Below are 19,358 nucleotides of genomic sequence, written 5' to 3' on the forward strand. Positions count from 1 at the left end.
TTACTTTTCTTAAAGCATACAATACCTATTATATATTTTACAAATATACTGTAAATAATACATAACTTCTGCAGATAAAATTGGATGTTGCTGGTGTTATAATGCATTATACTCTAAGGTATAACTATGAATATGTAAGTATTATAATGTATTATAACTGTAGTTACAATTATTTATGAAAAGTCATAACATATTATAATAATTTATTTTGAGACATTACTAATGCATTATAATAACTTTACAATGCATTATAAATGTGAGCTTCATAGAAAGTGTTACCACTCAGTCACTTACTCGGTTCCTGTTGTTTCTGCAGCTGTATTTTTCTGAGGGCCTTGTTGTTGCATCTTATCAGCTGTTACCTGCGTCTTTGCTGTTACAGCCACTGCACCATCTTCTTACTTTGCTATAGCAGTAAAGTTATTTTTAGATCAAGCATAAACCACACTTCTGCTCATAAGCATTTAGTAATCCTAATCACTATTGCACTAATTTATTCTTAAGCATCTTATTGCTTCCACCTTCTTCCAGTTCTTGCTGTTTCAAATTTTTCAAAAACAAAATTCCGGAAATAAAGTTGCAGCTGGATTACTACAGGATCTACAGGTCCGCATCATATTATGCAGAATTCAACCTTGTTTTTATCGGGAGCAAGTAATTATTTGTAACAGTTTTTCATAATCTGTTTATAGTTCATTAAAAAAGAATACAGATAAGCCATATCTGTTAATAACATATGTAACGGTCACACTTTATATTAGGTGTCTTTAACTACTATGTAGTAATGTTAAAATGCATTCAATACAACAAATTTACTGTGTGTTGTTCTGCAAAATTCTCACAAGATTCACATTTGCCTCTAATGTGATTGAGGTACAGGTAGGTTTAGCAGTAGGTGTAGGCTTAGGGTTAAGATTAGGAGTTAGATTTAGGTTTTAGAGTAAGGGTTGAGTTAGGGGTAAGGTTAACAGTGTAACTACACATGTGATTAAATGCAGGTACTTTAAATGTAAGTGCAATGCAACAACACACATGTAAATAATAAGTGCATTGTATCAAATGCTTAAGTACATAGTAGTTAAAGACACCTTATATAAAGTGGGACCTATGTAACTATGCTGTATTCAAATAAACAGCTCTTAGTTTGTTTTAGTGTTTTACAAACTTTAGCGACTGTCTGTCTATGGATATATCTATTTACAACCTCTTTACCATGCATTAATTATCTGGTTCACTGACTGAATGTTTTTCCTATGAGTGTGAAAAATTTTCATTTTATGGGTATTTGAGGAGCTGTGTTTGACAGCAATCTAGAGTTTAGAACAATTATGTTATGATGGGACAGAATATTTAAACTGTTGCATAAAGTACTTTGTAAAGGCAAAATACTCTGAATAGGCTACTTTAAAACACTTCTACCCTCTCTGACTGATGTTATCATATGTTTGTGTGTAAGCAGATGTGTTTTGGTGTGCATGTGTTTGCTTTGGATTATAAGTCGCAGGACCTTTTAGATGATGAAAAAAAACTATTTCCCAGAAAATAAGGTAAGTTAAAAGATCAGCTCTCACAGCCGCTGTATTCGATTGTGTGTTTGATGACACGTTCATCAGACAAAGAACGCATCTCAGTTTCTTATGATACGATTCAAAAAAACAAACAACATGACTGCGAGAAACATGAAGGCATATATAGAAACATTAGATAACATCTCACAAAGCATAGCATTGCTTATTCCTCTACGTTCTTAATTTTATCCTTAATCTTTACCATTTTCCCGTTACTTCGTTTTTTTTTTTTAATGCTTTTGTACTTTTTCAACTGCGTGTATATTTCTTTCTTTTTCTTTTTTTTTCTATTTTTCCAGTCTACATCTCTTGTTTTGACTGCATGCACTCGTTTCGCCTCTGTGTTTTACATGGATTATTGCATCAATCTCAAGCCTCTGCTGATCAGGAACCACCATAACAACAGCAAACAATTGAATGAGGGATTAACATTGGTCTCAAACCCCCTCTGCTCAAGAAGCACCACCACAACAACAACAAACAGTTGCGGTAAGTCATGGCATCCGCTCATGTTATCACTTTCTGCACTGCACTGCATGCCACATGTTTACTATAGCTTCTTCCGTCAGCAGTGAGGGATTTACATGTGATAAATGTAAGGAATGTATCAGGCTGATGGAGAAGGTTAATGAGTTAGAGACACATCTGAACACTAGTGGAGGTCAGTTTTGTGTTTGTGTGTATTCTTATTTATGACCACAGGGGTGTTCGCTGGGGGTCAGGGTGGGGTTGGTGATTGGGGAGGCTGAGGGGTAATAGTGGGGCTTAAATGTTAAATGTTGATTCAATATATATATGTTGTGTTTTTTCTTGGTTATATATGTCTACGAATCAATAAATATGTTAATTGAAAAAAAAGAGAAGGTGGTAGATACTCTTTCAGATGCAGGTAGTACAGTGAGCAACACATACACTTTGTTTCCGGTTGTAGAGCCCCTGCACTCCACTCTACCATTCCTGTTAGGATTTCCAATCAATTCTCCCCACTCAGTGATGTACCCACTAAGAATCATGTTGAAAGAGCCCTTGTTATAGGTTATTCTATTGTAAGGAACGTGGAAATAGAGACTCTATTGTTAATTGCATTTTGGAGGCTCGGGCGTCTGACACCAGATCAAATTTACAAGTGCTGGCTAATGCTAAACTTAGATTTAAAAAAAAATAATGATGTCCTGCTTCGCCAGTCGGAGATCACTAGCAATAATGTTAAAGAGATATGTGAACTTGCAAAAATGATGTCAGTCACTGTAATATGCTCTGGGCCCCTCCATGCTTGTCGTGGCAATGAGTTTTATAGTAGATTAGTGTCACTGAAAGGCTGGATGTCTGAGTGGTGTTCAGAGAATAGCATAGGATTTATAGACAATTGGAAGAGTTTTTGGGGTAGACCTGACCTGCTAAAGAGAGACAGACTCCATCCCTCCAGGGAACGTACCGCTCTCCTCTCTAGTAATTTGGCTCATAGTCTTAATAGTAATAGTATTTGACTAACTGGGGCCGAGGTCAAGAAGCAGACAGTACGGCTTAATCATCCATCTTCAAGCTGCTTTGAGACGTCACACAGGTCACATAAACTACAACACATAGAGACAGTATCACCTAGGTATCATATAGAGACTGTATCTGTTCCCTGAACTACCAAACACAAACCCCTCATTAAATCATTTAGAAATATTTGTGTTATGTTCAAACTTGAAAATAACAAAAAATTTAAGATTAACATCATATACATTTAGGACTACTCAACATTTGATCTCTTTCAACCAAAGCACTAATTGTAAATTAAAATTATTACAGATCATAGTTTGGATTCACTCTGTTTGACTGAAACCTGGCTTAAACAGGATGAATATATTAGTTTCAATGAGTCTACTCCCCCAGGTTATTGTTATCAACATGAGCCTCGTCTGAAGGGTCAAGGAGGTGTTGCTTCAATCTACAGTTATGTTTTTAGTGTTAATCAGAGGATGGGATATAAGTTTAAGTCTTTTAAAATCAAAATGCTTAATGTGACATCATCATATTTAAATAATAAATCTTGTCGCCTTTTGCCCTTGCTTTAGTATATAGATCACCCGGGCCGTATTCTGATTTCCTTGGTGAATTTACCGATTTTCTACCAGATATAGTAGTTAATTTGGATAGAGCTTTAATTGTTGGTGACATAAACATTCACATAAATAATGAAAATGACACATTGGGATTAGCATTTATTGATATTCTCAACTCTCTTAGAGTCAGACAAAATGTGACAGGACCAACTCATCGGCATAATCATACACTAGATTCAATTCTGTCATATGGAATTAATGTTGATACTTTAGAAATTCTGCCACAGAGCGATAACATCTCAGCTCATTACCATGTATGCTGCGATTTGCTAATGTCACACATTTCAACCACTAAAAATAGCTTCACTAATAAACTTCCAGATTTGTCTCAAATACTCAGTAAGCCAAAAAGTCTAGAAGAACTTGATGTAATCACAGAAAATATAAATACATTTTTGATAGTGTCTTCCCCCTTTGATTAAATAAGAATAAAGAAAAAAGCCTCGCACCATGGTACAATGATCACACTCATGCTCTCAAGAGAGCAGTTCGGAAAATTGAGCGTAAGTGGAAGAATACAAAATTAGAGGTATTTCGTGGTGCATGGAAGGATAGTGTATGTAGCTACAGACAGGCATTAAAAACTGCTAGGTCAACATATTTTGGCAAACTTATAGAAAATAACCTCAACAATCCTAGGTGTTTATTCAGTACTGTGGCTAAATTGGTTTGGAATAAAGCCTCTATTGAACCAGATATTCCATTGCAGCACAATAGTAATGACTTCATTCATTTCTTTAAGGATAAAATTGAAATCATCAGAAATAAAATTGGAATTATGCAATCGTCTGTCACAGCACCTCAGAAAACAGTGTCTTATAATTTTCCCTCATGAGCAACTTGAATCCTTTGCTGTCATACTGTAGGTCATGAAGAGCAAACAAAACTTATCAAAACATCAAAAGCAACAATGTATGTTAGATCCAATACCAACTAAGCTCTTAAAAGAGGTATTCCCTGTAATCTCAGAACTACTTCTTAATATTATTATCTCCTCGCTATTCTTAGGACATGTCCCAAGAAATTTAAAAATGGCAGTTATCAAACCGCTTATTAAAAAGCCACAACTTGAACCTGGAGAACTGGCTGATTATAGACTGATTTCAAATCTCCCATTTATGTCGAAAATACTAGAAAAGGTAGTATTACTAGAAAAAATTTGAAGAGGTTTCTTACCAGAGGCACTTTTGTTGGCACTGGACCCATAGATGCAATTCAAAAAAATCGACGCCATGGTGTTTGGTCACATGACTCCGTATGTCAGAAGTTTAACCCTTAAATGACTCTGCGGGGTCGTACAAGGTTAAATATGCTTCCCCTGGGAGATGTTATCAGGAATAGTGGAATAAATTTCCACTGCTATGCCGACAATACCCAAATTTATGTATCTTTGAAACCTGATGAAATTTGTGTGTCAATGAAATCAAAGATTGGATGGCCAGAAATTTCATTATACTCAATTCTAAAAATCCAAAATATAAAAATCAACAAACAAAGAGAAAAGAAAGAATTCCACAAAGAGCAGAATTCACAATTACTACCACAATGTTGTCTCTCTCCACACGGTCCTCACTGAGAGCCTTCCAGAAAGGACAAATACCTGTCCCATTATTTACCATATGCGTATCTTTTGCCAAGCTGTTTATATGACATATTTTCAATTGCTGCCACCCTGCCCAATTCGGTCAACCATTCTTGAAATGAGGGAGTGCCAATTGACTTGCATCCTCTAGAAAGTATCTGTCTGCCAATTGTTACACTAGTTTGGACCCAGCTTTTTGTATATTTGTCACCTACTTTAATAACCGCCCCATCACACAATATACATAGTCTGGGGCAGAATATCATTTGAGTATCTCACAGATAAAATTCTGGACTCCCACCCAGAATTCCTGAATCCCAGTGCAAAACCACAGAGCATGGGCTATGTATCCATCCTCCAACTGATATCGCCAGCAGGTAGATGTGTCTTTTAAACCAAGCCTAAACAATCTAGGGGGAGTACAGCAGAAACAATGCAAAATCTTAAACTGAATAAGGCATACCCTTGCATCGCTAGACATAGTTTTAACATTTTTTTAAATTCTTTCCCACTCCCCATCCTCCAATACCAAGTTCAAATCTCTTTCCTATAACCTCTTAAGGCCCAGACACCAAGACTCTGAATCAACGAAAAATTATACACTGATGCTTCATGCCCCTTTCCAAAGGCCGTGAGCACCATACAGAGGATGTCTGCAGCTTTAGGGGGCTGTGTACTACCACCAAAAATAGTAGATGGTGCAACTGTAAATACCTAATAAAATTGAGACCTAGAAATCCCAAATTGCTGTGTTATATTTTCAAATTATCTAAAAGCTCAGTTTTCATAAAGTGTAGCAACACCCCTCTCCAGCCATTCTTTCCAGCAAAAGGGGTACACAGTAGTTAATACATAATTTGGGGTTCAGCCATATGCTTGAGGAAACATTTAGGTAAGTATCATAATTGAACATTCTGGAAACCTTTGTCCATACTGAATGTAAGTATGAAATAATGGGATGCATTTTTACTTCTCTAGGTAGTGTGATGGGAAGACTTTGCAGTAGTGAGATTGGGGAAAGGACCACTTGTTCAACGTAGTACCAGGGAGGGGCTCTCTCAGGTGGAAGAGACCAATGGGCCAGGTGTCTGAGACTAAAAGCATAGTAATAAAACAGAATTGTGGGGAGGCCTAAACCTCCTTTTCCAATTGGTCTATGTAACTTACTGAAATGCAAACAAGGTCGTTTACCATTCCAAATAAAATACATAGATATGCTATCAAATTGTTAAAAATAAGAAAGTGGAACTTCTAGCAGGAGAGTCTGTAGCAGATAATTGAATTTGGGGATGGAATTAATTTTTTATAACATTGACCTTCCCTGCCATATACAAATGTAGTGAAGCTCACCTATCCATATCACACAAGAACATTTTCATTAATAGGTCAAAATTAACTAACTGAATCTCTCAAATTTGTTGAAAATAAAATGTCTAAATACCTAATGCCTTGTTTGGGCCATTGAAATGCGCCAGGTTGGAAAGCCGTGGCAGGGCAATATGCTGTCAGAGCAAGAGCTTCCGATTAAGACCAATGCACCCTGTATCCTGAAAATTTGTAGGAAGTATTAATAATTTTATGCAGGCTAGGCATAGAACTACTAGGATCTACTAGAGAGGACAGCCTTGGTGGGTTCCCCTACCAAGAGAAAAATAATCTGAAATGAATCCATTAGTTTTCACTGCTGCTAATATTTGTTTATAAAGTAACTTAATCCACCCAATAAAAATTTTCCCAAACCCAAAAATGTCCAAAATTAAAAAAAAAAAAAAAAGAAAAATCCCATTCCACCTTATCAAACGCCTTCTCGGCATCAAGTGAGATGGCAGTAATCGGGGTCTGATCATTCACTACTGAACACATAATATTTATAAAACCTCTAATATTATCAGAAAAACTACGACCACGAATAAACCCCACTTGATCTTTATTTATAGTAGATGTAATTACTCTTAATCGATTGGCCAGAATTTTAGACAATATTTTTACATCTAACTGGATCAGGGAAATTTGATGATAACTTTTACACTCATTTGGGTCTTTATCTTTTTTAAGAATGAGACTGATCAGGGCTTGTGCCATGGTTGGTGGTAGTTCACCTTTCTTTAATTACTCTAACTTCTAGCATAAGTGGAGCCAGTTCTGTGACATAAGATCTAAAAAATTCTGCAGCAAAACCATCTGGCCCCAGTGCCTTACCTATTGACAAGGCTTTAATTACCTCAACAAGCTCCTCCAAGGCCGGCAAATCTTTCATCACATCAATGTCTAGCTTCCTAATTACGCCGCTACCATGGCCATGGCAGATGGCATGTAGCAGGTGTCATTGTGTACACAGGTTATGGGAATTAGCGCTTTGTCTGAGGATTTTGAGAGCAGAACTCCAGGTTGGGCAAGACTGACTGAGCTGTCGGTATCCAACATGGCCAGGACACACCACTCATTGATGCGCACCTCCCGGTATGTCCCCGTGGGGCGGGGTTTACAATGAAGAATTCACCCCACAAACCAGCCTTTGCCCTCTGGTGGATTTGGATCTGTGGCATTGGCTCATCTCTGACTCCTGTTCCCACAGGCGGTATTTCTACCCGTTGGGTGCCCTCTGATGCATGCCTCTCTGGAAATCCCCTCCGGGGGTACCCAGCTGCTCTCTCTCCTCCGTCCTGGGTGATTGCTGCCTCTGTCAGCTCCACCGCCTCTACCAATTCAGCCATCGTGGATGGATCTTTCATGCCTATGGATTTATGAACAGAGCAAGGGAGACCTTAACAGTTTATCCACCGTTATACTTTCTGACACTTTTTCTGGGGTTGGATTTCCTCCTATGAGCCACAATTGCACCAGGCGTGCAAGCTCTGTGGTTTGGACCCAAAACGGAGCCTGAGGATCATACACCCACTCATGGAACTTTTGAACAGCACACACTGGTGATAAGCTCACCCAAGCCATAATCCCTGCCTTCAGTGCATCATAGTTGCCTAACAAGTCGATTGGAAGGGAATAGTATGCCTGCTGCGCTTCCCCCATAAGGTAGGGTGTTAAAATGCAGGATCATTCCCCTCATGCCCATCCTTCGTGAGCGGACATCACCTCAAAGGTATGGAGATAGGATTCTACATCATCCTGCTCTGTGAGCTTAGTCAGCAATTGGTGAGCTGTTTCTCTCACCTCCGGTGTTCGCACAAGCTCTACTCTTTCTGTTCGCAGATGCATGATCTCCTGCTCCGCTCAAGTCAGTCCAGCGGCGGGTTTTTCTGAGATCTGCTGCTGGCGGAGTGAAACTTTAACCAATCAATGAATAAGGTCCTCTATTATGGGAGAGAGAAAGCAGAATCTATAGAACTGCACAAACAAACAATATGGGGCAAATTATGTGTCTGTCTTCACTCTGAACTTAAGCCCAGCATTCTCCACCAATGTAGTGGGATGAGAATGAGGCACAGACAAAAGTTTAAAAAAAATGTTCACCCTGGAGGGGCCTTTATTGGAGAAGATAAACGTGAAGATGAAGGAAAATGGTGAGGTGCTTGTGATCCAGTGTCAGGTGCTGTCAACGTTGTGCTGTAGTTTCTCAGTGTTCTGGTGGCTGTGTCTCTGCACAGTGATTGTCTCTGCTTTCTAGTCCGTTTCTGAAAAGACAAGAAGCAAACATGAAAATGTGGTTGTAACAAAACTCCAAGTTCGGGTATGGGAAGGAGGAGACGGGGAGCAGTGACACGCTTTAGGTAATGCTTTATTTCTCTTCTGTGCAGCAGTGCACTCTTTCGGGTTTATTCACTCAGTTCAAAAATTGACTCTCAAAAAAATAAACCAACTTCTTTACAAACACTCAATAGCTTCGGTATACACAATGGCAACGCTGCACACTTGTTCTCTCTCTCTCTCTCTCTCTTCTGGCGTGTTCAGCTGTTTTTAAGGCATCTCTCCACTATCACTGTAATGAGAAACAACTATTAGAAATTATGTCAACCAGCTTGACGAGCCACACCACACCACACCCTCTCTTCCGCAGACAGACACACGACCACGCCCCCATCACCACATACCTCCACCACCCAACTCCGGGGCATAATCCAGGGGCAAAATCCAGCCTGTCAGCTCACCCCCCATTTCTGGCGAGAAAGTCAGCCACAGCTATCTGCGCTCCCGGTCTGTGAATCACCTCAAATTTGAACAGCAGAAGTGCATTGGTATCCTTCATGCGGTGGAGCCACTGGAGTGGGGTGTGATCTGAACAGAGGGTGAAGGCCCACCCCAGCAGGTAGAAGCGGAGGGAGAGGACCACCCACTTGATCGCCAAACACTACTTTTCAATGGTGCTGTACTTAGTTTCCCTCAGTGAGAGTTTATGACTAATGTACAGCATCGGTCGCTCCTCTCCCTCCACCTCCTGTGAGAGCACTGCCCCCAGCCCCCTGTCAGATGCATCTGTCTACAAAATAAAGGGGAGAGAAGTTTGGAGCATGTAAGATTGGTCCCCCACAAAGTGCAGATTTCACTTTTAGAAAAGCCTGTTGGCACGACTCCATCCACTGGACCGGATCGGGAGCCCCCTTTCGACTGAGATCAGTCAGTGTAACTAGGCACAAACCTTCAGTAGTAGCTAGCCAGCTCCAGAAACTGTCTAACCTCCTTTTTGGTCTTGGGTGCTGGGCAGGCCGCGATCGCTGCGGTTTTGTTAATTTGGGGACGCACCTGCCCGTGGCCCAAGTACCGAACTTCCACCCGCCCAATTGTACACTTCTTTGGGTTGGCTGTGAGCCCCGCCTGCCGCAGCGATCTCAGGATGGCTCTTAGATGTTGCATGTGCCGCTTCCAATCATTACTATAAATTATGATATCATCTAGATAAGCGGCGGCATATGCTTTATGTGGCCTGAGAATTTTGTCCATGAGATGCTGGAACATGGCAGGGGCCCCAAACAAACCGAACGGGAGGGTCAGAAATTGGTGTAAACCGAATGGTGTGGAAAATGCAGTTTTTCTCGGGAGATTGGAGTTGAGAGGATCTGCCAATAACCCTTTGTTAAATCCAGTGTCGAATAGGTTTGATCATCATCTCTGGCCTGAGCTCTGCCCTCTCTGGAACTACCATTTCCAAGGCCACAGGGACCGCCTCCCTCCATGATTTTAGGAGGTTGAGATGGTAAACTTGACATGCTCCACCCTGTCCGTTCGCTTAACCTCATAATCGAGATCTCCAACTCGCCGTGTGACCTCAAAAGGCCCTTGCCACTTGGAGAGTAAGTTAGAGCTTGAGGTGGGCTTTAATACAAGCACTTTATCTCCCGGAGCAAATTCCTGTAGTCGAGTGCCCCATCATACAGCCGGCTTTGATGTTCCTGAGCTTGGAGCAAATTCCCGTGTTAATTGACCCAAAATGTGGAGTTTTGCTCTAAGATCAAGAATGTACTGAACTTAATTTTTATTGTTTGAAGGTCCCTCCTCCCAAGCTTCCCGTATGACGTCGAGCACACCATGCGGCCAATGCCCATACAGCAGCACGAATGGGGAAAACCCTGTGGAGACTTGTGGGACCCCTCGCACTGCAAATAACAGGGGCTCGAGCCACATATCCCAATTCCTAGCATCCTTGTGTACGAACTTACTGATCATGATTTTCAGGGTTTATTAAATCATTCCACCAACCCATTGGTTTGTGGGTGGTAAACACTGGTGCGAATTTATTTAATGCCCAATAATTCGTACAGTTCGCGCCGTGTTCGTGACATAAATGTAGCGCCCTGGTCAGTGAGGATTTCTTTCGGAATCCCCACTCGGGAGATTATTCTTAAGCGTGCCTCCGCAACACTACGTGCTGAGATGTTGCGCAGGGGCACTGCTTCCGGATATCGCGTTGCATAATCCACCAGAACTAATGCAAAGCAATATCCGCATGCAGTCCGTTCTAATGGCCTGATGAAGTCCATACCAATTCTTTCAAAGGGTACCTCGATTAATGGTAGAGGGCGCAATGGCGCTTTTGGGGTGGCCAACTGACACGGCACATGGCACGGCACACACCACCTGTGAATGTCCCCGTGAATCTTTCCTGTCCTAAATGGCCAGCCATTGGTTTATGGTGAGCCGCCTGGAAAAGCGCTTCCCAACGGCTCTTTAGGACTAATAACTAGGTTATATTTTCTTTTGTTTGAGTGTCCTGCGTCACTCAATACAACCTATCTTTGTTAATTGAAAAATACAGGTATGTGAGCGTGACGTTAGGCTGGAGCTGTTGACCATTGATTACTCCCACTTGGTCAAATGCGTGCTTGAGGGACTCGTCACGTGACTGCTCTAGAGGGAAATCCCCCTCGGGGAACGCCTGTGGAGCGTCGGGAATCCAGACCAGAGTGCCCACCTCCATTACAGGGCAATGGTCCTGGAAATGCCCAGGATCCCCGCAGCTCCAAAAGACCGGCCCAGGCCCCCCTCCTACACCCATGGGGACAAACTTGACAACATGGGAAGGATAGCGGAGAGAGGCAGAGTTAGCAGGGGAGACTCCAGATCACAGCTTCCCGGAAACGCCGCCATGTAGTCCTCGTCCAACTGGGTCACTTCCTCCTGTGACGCCGGAAGTGCTGTCGGCTCTGTTTGGGGGGTCCGGCCAAATGGCTCTCTTTAAGTCTGCATACATGGGTAGGTTGCTATGGGGAGCTGTTGTGCCGCAAGCTGCGCTTCCCCGGAGAGTAGTGGTAACAGTCGGGCCGCCCACTGGTCAGGCAGCTATTCCCACACCTCGGCTGCCTTCTTGAAGAGATGGAGGGTCGCTTCAGGATTGTCGGCCAGCCCCATTTTGACAAGGTCGACCGGTTGTACATAATGATAATTTGTATATAAATGCTTAAATATGCGAACTCTACTGGTATTTGTTCGAATATGGCCATATATCAGATTTCAGTATCAGACAATTTAATAATTGCAACAGGCCTAATTATTAAATCCTCATTGGTGTTTTTAGTTTACAGATTTATTGCACATCTGTTTTAACCTAAGAGAAGTTTTCTTGCATTTTCAGAAGCAGAAAATAATTAAGGGACTTCCAGTACCCACAGTTTTCACCTAAATGTATGGTATTTTTGTGTAATTATTTTTTTTTGCTTGCTAACTGCATATCCAGTTAATATACACAAAAATATTTACATGTAATTGCATTTACAATGTAATTAACACAATTACAGAGGTATATAATAATGATTTGTGAGTTTTCACTGCAAAACAACCCCAAAAAAAATAAAAAATAAAAATAATGCAGCAAATTGCATCACAAAATTTGAGAAAACCTGCAGAAAATTCAGTAATTTTGGGCTGCAAAAATCATGAAAAAGTGCCGCGAAATCCTGGTGGGACTGTATAGAGCTGCTCAGCTGTAACGTCAATTTGTAGGCAAACCCAGAAGTCTAATTAGCCATGGGTTCCCTCTGGATTTTTCTATGGGTTTTTATAATAGGGTTTTACAACTTATATTATGAGTAAAATAAGGTCTGTGGAAAACATTACTTGAAGATATTTGGACGTTTAGTTCTGCAACATAAATTGCACACTTTCAAACCTCAAACTGTCATGGTCCTGTCAGTCTGGGTTTTTGTGTGACAGGACCGTGACATCATCGTTCTTTGTCTGTCTTTGTGTTTAATTTTCTGTCTGTGTTTGAGCGCATGGCTTTGGTTGTTAATTTCCCTGTTGTGCACTCCTCGGTTGGTCTCATGTTTCATGTTCGGAGCATGGTGTCTGGATCCTGAGCCCTGTATAGAGCCCTATCTGGTTCGGTTTCAGTTGGTGTCAGGATTTGGACACTCATGCTCCATGTTCTGTTTGTTATTGTTGTGAGTGCATTGCGCTTATGTCATCTTGGCGGCATGCACTCACGTCACTTGTTTATGTCTGTCTCTTGCGACCATGGGCGCACTTCGTGTTGCGTTCATGTTGCGCTGCGCGCCCTATCTTCATGTTGTGCTGAGGTTCGGTCATTTCAGTCTGAGGTGTTGGGTTTGTATGTGGCCGAACTCTCGCACAGGTGTCCTTTGTTGCCTGTTGCGTGCATCGTGTAGTGTTTGCCTGTACGCTCAGGCTTTCTCTAGTGTGGGAATGTGTGGCATTGCTTTGTTTGGCGTTGCTATGCATTCTCTCGTCTGTCGGTTGGCATGAATGAATGGATGAATGAATGAACATTACATTTATATAGCGCTTTTCTGACAATACACTCAAAGCGCTTTACACAGTGAACGGGACTCTCCTCAACTACCACCAGTGTACAGCATCCACCTGGATGATGCGACGGCAGACATAGTGCGCCAGAATGCTCACCACACCAGCTATTGGTGGAGAGTTATAGAGCCAATTAATGTTACACCTGCCCTGGTTACACCTGCCTTGCCCGTTAACCAGTTTAATTTCCTTCCCTATTTTAGTGTCTTCGTTTGTGCTGTCCAGTGCCTGTTTGTCTTGTGCTTGTTTCATGTTCATGCCGGTCCTGTTTGCCTTCCAGTCTATTGGTTCCAGTTGGTGCTGGAAGAGTTCATCTGCCCCCAACCTGTCATCTAGTTTGTTGCCCTGGACTGTTTTTTTTTCACCTACGGTGTAGTTTTTGTTTGGTTTTGTTTATTTTGTATAAATAAAACCTTTTGTTTTTTAACTCTGTGTTTGGGTCCTGCCTCTGCTTCAGCCTGTGACGCAAATGAGAATTTTGAAGCCGCTGTAATTTAAAAAAAAAAAAAAAAATACAATTATGCAATTCAATATGGCTACAAAATTCATGTTTGAGGTATAACTGTGTAATTTGTGTTGTAGAAAAAAATGTCCACATACTGTCAATTAAATTTTACCAAAGACCTCGTTTCGTGTCCCGTCAGGTAATTAAAAAAATAAGAGGTAATTCTGACTTTTTATTTCACAAGTTTGACTTTATTTGTGGCATTTCGAATTTATAACTCACAATTGCGAGAAATAGTTGCAATTCTGAGAAATAAACTCGCACTTGTGACTTTATTTCTCTCAATTTCGATTTTATTTTTGCATTTGCAGTGGCATTTCTCATCGTGTCGCGACAATCTTACAAATATATCATTAGCACAATTAAGTTAAAGAGTATCTAACCATACTATATGGGCATAAAAAATTAAACTGAAAACAGTCAATGTTTGTCGTAGCTACAGAATAAAGCCAGCAAATGCTCAGTGGCAGAAATGCACCATAAGCTGGTTTGCCAACCGCCATGAAACAACAAAGACGTTTCTCATGGGTGTTTTACTCATCCCTGCCTCCAGAGGGTGATAACCAGTGAGTTGTGTAGAAATGTGAGATAGAAGAAGATGCACAAGCAAGTATTGTTGTATGTTCATGTTGATTTTGTCAATCCATCTAAAGTCCTGATTGAGGAAAGTTCTTTAGTTCAACACTTATGTAAGTTGATATTTAAATATGTTAATACTCACATGGTTACATTTTTCTGTATTGTTCAATCTCTGTTTCTCCAGATCTTGTGAGTAACTGTGCTGTATAATGGAAATGTTTGTTTGATGCAGGATTGTTTGAAACAGCTTTTGATGTCTGTTAAATTGACTTGTATAGTTTGTATTGGGACTTTTTTTGTGTATGACTGGCCTGTTGGAGACTTTTATTCTTGATGTTAAATTGGATTATAAAGGACCTGTTATTTATACTCATCATCATTTCATCTCCTTCAACTCATTTAAAGCCTGCCTGCATTCATGTATCCACTTTAAATGAGACATTTGAGACTGAACTAGTTTTAATGCCAAATTCTGTTACTTGATTTTGTAATATTCAGTATGTCAATTTTGTGTTGTGTTTTTGTTGCAAATTATCATCATTAAACTATTTTTATAATGAACATTGAATAACCCCCTTTAATCCATATAACTGTTGAGGGTATTTTAGATTTCATACAGATGGTTATAGCCTAGCTTTGGTTATACATGGTAAATGGGGCATTTCCTACTGTACAACAAGGGGATATTCTATAAATGAAGGAATCTGTCTTTTCTTCTTTTTCTTTTTTCAGATCATCCTACAATTGAAGAAAGAAAAGAAGGTGGTATATAATGAGGAACAACTGCAAGTGTAACAACTGAAGTTTACTGGCATACTATTACAAAAATGCAGTGTGTTAAAGAAGAGTTTAAAGAGGAGAGTGAAGACATCAGTATTACAGAATCATGCAGAATTAAACATGAAGATACTGAGGAACAAAGAGGTTGGTGTTCATTCTTGATTCTTCACATTGATTGATGTGGGCCATTAAGGCCATTTTCACAGCTGGCTTGTTTAGAGGATTTATTTCAGAACCTGGTGCATTTTCTCCCTTAATTCGGTTAGTTTAGGCACATATGAACACGGCAATCACGCTTGAAACTTATTTTTACACATTTACGTTTAACTTTATATTTTTACAGTGGCTGCGCTTAAATTACTCATGTTACATATTTTAAATAGAATTAATAATACAAATATTATTTAAAAAAAGAAGATATCTGGAGCAGATACTAAGTTTAATTTCACCTCAGGCTGCGCATGCTTCTTCCCTCTTTCACTCGCGGCGTGCACAGGAAAATGTCCTCTCGCTAGACAAGCAAACTCAGCAAAGTTGTTATGAAATCACTTCAGTGGTGGTGCGGAAATGGATTTCCAAACGTTTGAAAGTCGTTGGATGTTTTCACATTTGAGACTTCTTTACATCTGTGCTTGCTTGTACGTTATTTTTCCGCTGTGCAGGCTTTTTCAAGCAGCAGGGTAGCTGCCTCAGGTGAGTCAAGTCCCATCTTTCACCGGACCATGTCGACGTGTTAATTTTGCTCATCAAAAAAATTTATGCTTTTGAGTAAGTAGCCTAAAAAATTACTGTTTATTGTGCCGACTGCTTTTGTTCTGTGTGCATGTCATGTTTAGAATACATTAGGTTTTAGGCTACATCACAGGCCAATTTTTTTTTTTGTAACTGTTATTGGTTAACGTTCTTTACTGAACAGCTGTTGTATTATATCAATGGCTAATGCACGACTGCATGTTGTGAAATATGTGCAACTTTTCAGCGTTTTTTTTTTTCCGGGTTATAAACACATTGGGTCGCATAAACACATTTTTTGACTGTTTTCTGAAGATTGCTTTCTTTTTAGACTAATCGACTTCAAAATTTCAGTTTAAACATAAGTGAAATTAGTCGTTCAGCACATCCCTACAATGAACCAAATATCCTTTTAAAAACAATGAACATACCTGATGGATCTTTGGAGAAGACGTGTAAGTCAGCATGTCACTATAACAAAAATAGATAATCAAAACATGTATATAGCCTTTTGGCGACTACATTACATATAATTGCACGTTTAAGATAGGAGTTGTTTAATAATTCCTGAGGTAACTTTAGTACGATCACTTTAACGGGTTTAATAGCGGTGCTTAGCGTAACTGTGACAAAAAATACTCAAATTTGTATAGGTTGACAATTGTTTACAGGTATATAATTTTAACTGGTATATTGATGGATGAGCGAAATCCCGGAACAGCGCACAAACATTCTTGCATTCTTGAGGTGCTTGCTGACATGACTTTTATTAAACATTTTTAGTCTGTTTTCAAATATTGCTTTGTGAAAGTGATTCGAACCAATAAGAAAATGCAACATTAGCCGCATTTCCACCATCGGGCCGAACAGCTTTCATCGCGAAACCATACTGTTCCGGGCCAGTTGATGCAGTTATGCTTTCTTTTTCCACTGTGGCGCCATGAAATCAGTAGAATGTATGTATCAGACCCATCTGTGGCGATTGTGTGAGAGGTAAACATTGGAGCGAGTGCGCTATTAAGGATGATCGCGTGTTCCAATTTTTAGGACTGCTTTTTTCCTTGGTTTTACTTGGCTAATACACAGGAAAGACACGGACCATGTCGCAAAAAGGAAAGTAAAGGGAAAAAGGTGACAGGTTTAACTTCATGTGCTGATGGCTTGTGTTTGCCACCGGACACGAACATACAAAGGTAAAAGTTCCCAGTCTAGCTAATAAGGATATTTATTGACAAATTATAATACAAGTATTATATGAAAATAGTATATGAGAATTTATTGATACATTGAGTTTTAATGAGCTAGTAATCTGCTTCGCTGAAGAAAAAGGCATGTAGAAAAATAGTAGGTTACAATGCTATTTAAAACCATCATCATCAAATCTTGATACACTTAAAAAAAAAAAAAAATTTATTAACTTTTATGGGGCACCCCATAAAAAAAGAGGTTATTTCTTCTCTTAAACGTAAGAACACAGTTAACACATCTTTCCCTGCAGGAAGCTGAAAAAGTTAGAAAGGAAGATATGGGTTGGGCATGTTTTCTTTAGAGCTGGCTCAAGAGCAGGGGAGTCATTTCATTGATAAGTAAACATCTTCAATTCAAATGTCTCAAACAGATTAAAGATAAATTAGGAAGAGTCGTAATTGTTTTAGAAGAAATTCAGGGGCAAAGGTTGATTTTTGGCTAATATTTACGCACCTAACACTGATGATCAGGGCTTTTTTATAGATCTTGAAGGGATGTTGCAAGCGGCTGGCGCCCCTCATGATATTATATTGGGAGGAGACTTTAATCTATTGATGGACTATGACCTTGATCATAGTGAAGCAAAAGTGTGCAAGTCCCCCAGAGCAACATTGACGCTTCACAGGATGTGTAAAAATCTTGGTCTTACAGATATTTGGAGACTTTTAAACCCATCTGGGAGGGACTATACATTTTTATTCTAGAATAGATTTTATAAATATATATATATATATATATATGGCCCTCATTTCATCTGTTGTTGATTGCTCAATTGGAAACATCTTAGTCTCAGATCACACCCTGGTGAGTTTAGAGGTGTTGTAACATACGGAGAAAAAGAAATCATATAGTTGCCGCTTTAATGTATCCCTTTTGCAAAATCCTGATTTCCAACAAATGTTTTAGGCTGAAATCAATGTCTATATGGAGAAAATCCTAAGCAAGAGAACTCGTGGAGTTCGAAGGGAATATTAAAAGTGCCGAGGCAGAGTTGAAGCGGCGAATGTCATCTGATGGCCTCAGAGAATTGACCTGATTGAAATACAGATTTAAGGAAGATGATTTTCCAGGGGTGGTGGCAGGAGGTGTGGCGCATAAGCTTTTGCTTTACGTTGATGATATTTTGTTATTTGTCTCTAACCCCACCACTAGATCTATGCCTTGCCTCCACAGAATTATTAATACCTTTTCTAAGTTCTCAGGATACAGAGTCAATTGGTGTAAATCCGAAGCTTTGGCTCTGACAGCGTACTACGAGTAACAGCTTTTCTACCAGGCACTTTTCAATGGCCCAAACATTTAGCATTAAATATTTGGGTATTTTATTCCCAGCAATTTGTCTGATTTAGTTAGTTAATTTTGACCCCTTAATTAAAAGGTTTTCGAGCAATGTGGGAAGGTGGGCTTCATTACATTTATCTATGATTGGGAAGGTTAATGTTATTGAAATGAATTGTATTCCAGAATTCAACTACCTGCTGCAGTCTCTCCCTGTAGATGTCCCCCTCTCTTATTTCAAACAATTTGATAGCATGGCAAAGTCCTTCATATGGAATGGTAAGCGTCCCAGATTACATTTCAGTAAGTTACATAGGCCGATTGACATATGTGGGCTAGGCCTACCCAAGATTTTGTTTTATTATTATGCGTTCGGTCTCAGACATTTGGCTCATTAGTCTCTTCCATTGGAGAGAGCCCCTCCCTGGTTTTGTATTGAACAGGAAGTTCTTGCCCCTATTTCGCCATTGCAAAGCCTTTCTATCAAACTATTCGGAGAAGTTAAGTAACACCCCGTTGTCTCGCATTTGCATTCGGTGTGGACAAAAGTGTCCAGAGTGTTTAAATTCTGACATTTATTTAAATGGTGCCTCAAGCATATGGCTGACTCCCAAATTATGTATCAACAAGTCCCCTTTTTGCTGGTCAGAATGGATTGAGAGGGGGGTTACTACACTCGGTGACCTATATGAGAGTGGAGTGTTGAGATCCTTTCAAAATTTGGTTCAGCTTTTTGGGATTCCCAGATCTCAGTTCTATAAGTA

The 19,358-nt window shown here is 40.0% G+C and overlaps 3 protein-coding genes across 5 annotated transcripts in view; all 3 read left to right on the top strand.

Moving 5' to 3' along the window:
• Window positions 1-19,358, top strand: part of LOC127440800 (gastrula zinc finger protein XlCGF57.1-like) — a 93,954-nt gene that overhangs the window by 64,798 nt on the left and 9,798 nt on the right. The window contains exons 1-3 of one of the 3 annotated variants that reach the window (XM_051697712.1): window positions 14,565-14,666; window positions 15,289-15,480; window positions 18,781-18,873. In XM_051697712.1, the coding sequence (XP_051553672.1) occupies window positions 15,384-15,480; window positions 18,781-18,873 (190 nt within the window). In that variant the 5' untranslated portion in view covers window positions 14,565-14,666; window positions 15,289-15,383. Of the gene's footprint in view, window positions 1-14,564; window positions 14,667-15,288; window positions 15,481-18,780; window positions 18,874-19,358 lie in introns of those variants that run through there. The other 2 variants (XM_051697713.1, XM_051697714.1) reach the window with 2 other exon arrangements.
• LOC127440774 (gastrula zinc finger protein XlCGF57.1-like) overlaps window positions 1-19,358 on the top strand; it is a 164,610-nt gene that overhangs the window by 28,989 nt on the left and 116,263 nt on the right. The gene's annotated exons all lie outside the window — the stretch shown is intronic.
• LOC127440566 (zinc finger protein 184-like) overlaps window positions 15,385-19,358 on the top strand; it is a 78,023-nt gene continuing 74,049 nt past the window's right edge. The window contains exon 1 of the mRNA XM_051697243.1: window positions 15,385-15,480. The gene's annotated coding sequence lies outside the window, so the exon portion shown is untranslated. The remainder of the gene's footprint in view (window positions 15,481-19,358) is intronic.

The sequence above is a fragment of the Myxocyprinus asiaticus genome, chromosome 5 (assembly GCF_019703515.2).
Source record: "Myxocyprinus asiaticus isolate MX2 ecotype Aquarium Trade chromosome 5, UBuf_Myxa_2, whole genome shotgun sequence".
Taxonomy (NCBI): domain Eukaryota; kingdom Metazoa; phylum Chordata; class Actinopteri; order Cypriniformes; family Catostomidae; genus Myxocyprinus; species Myxocyprinus asiaticus.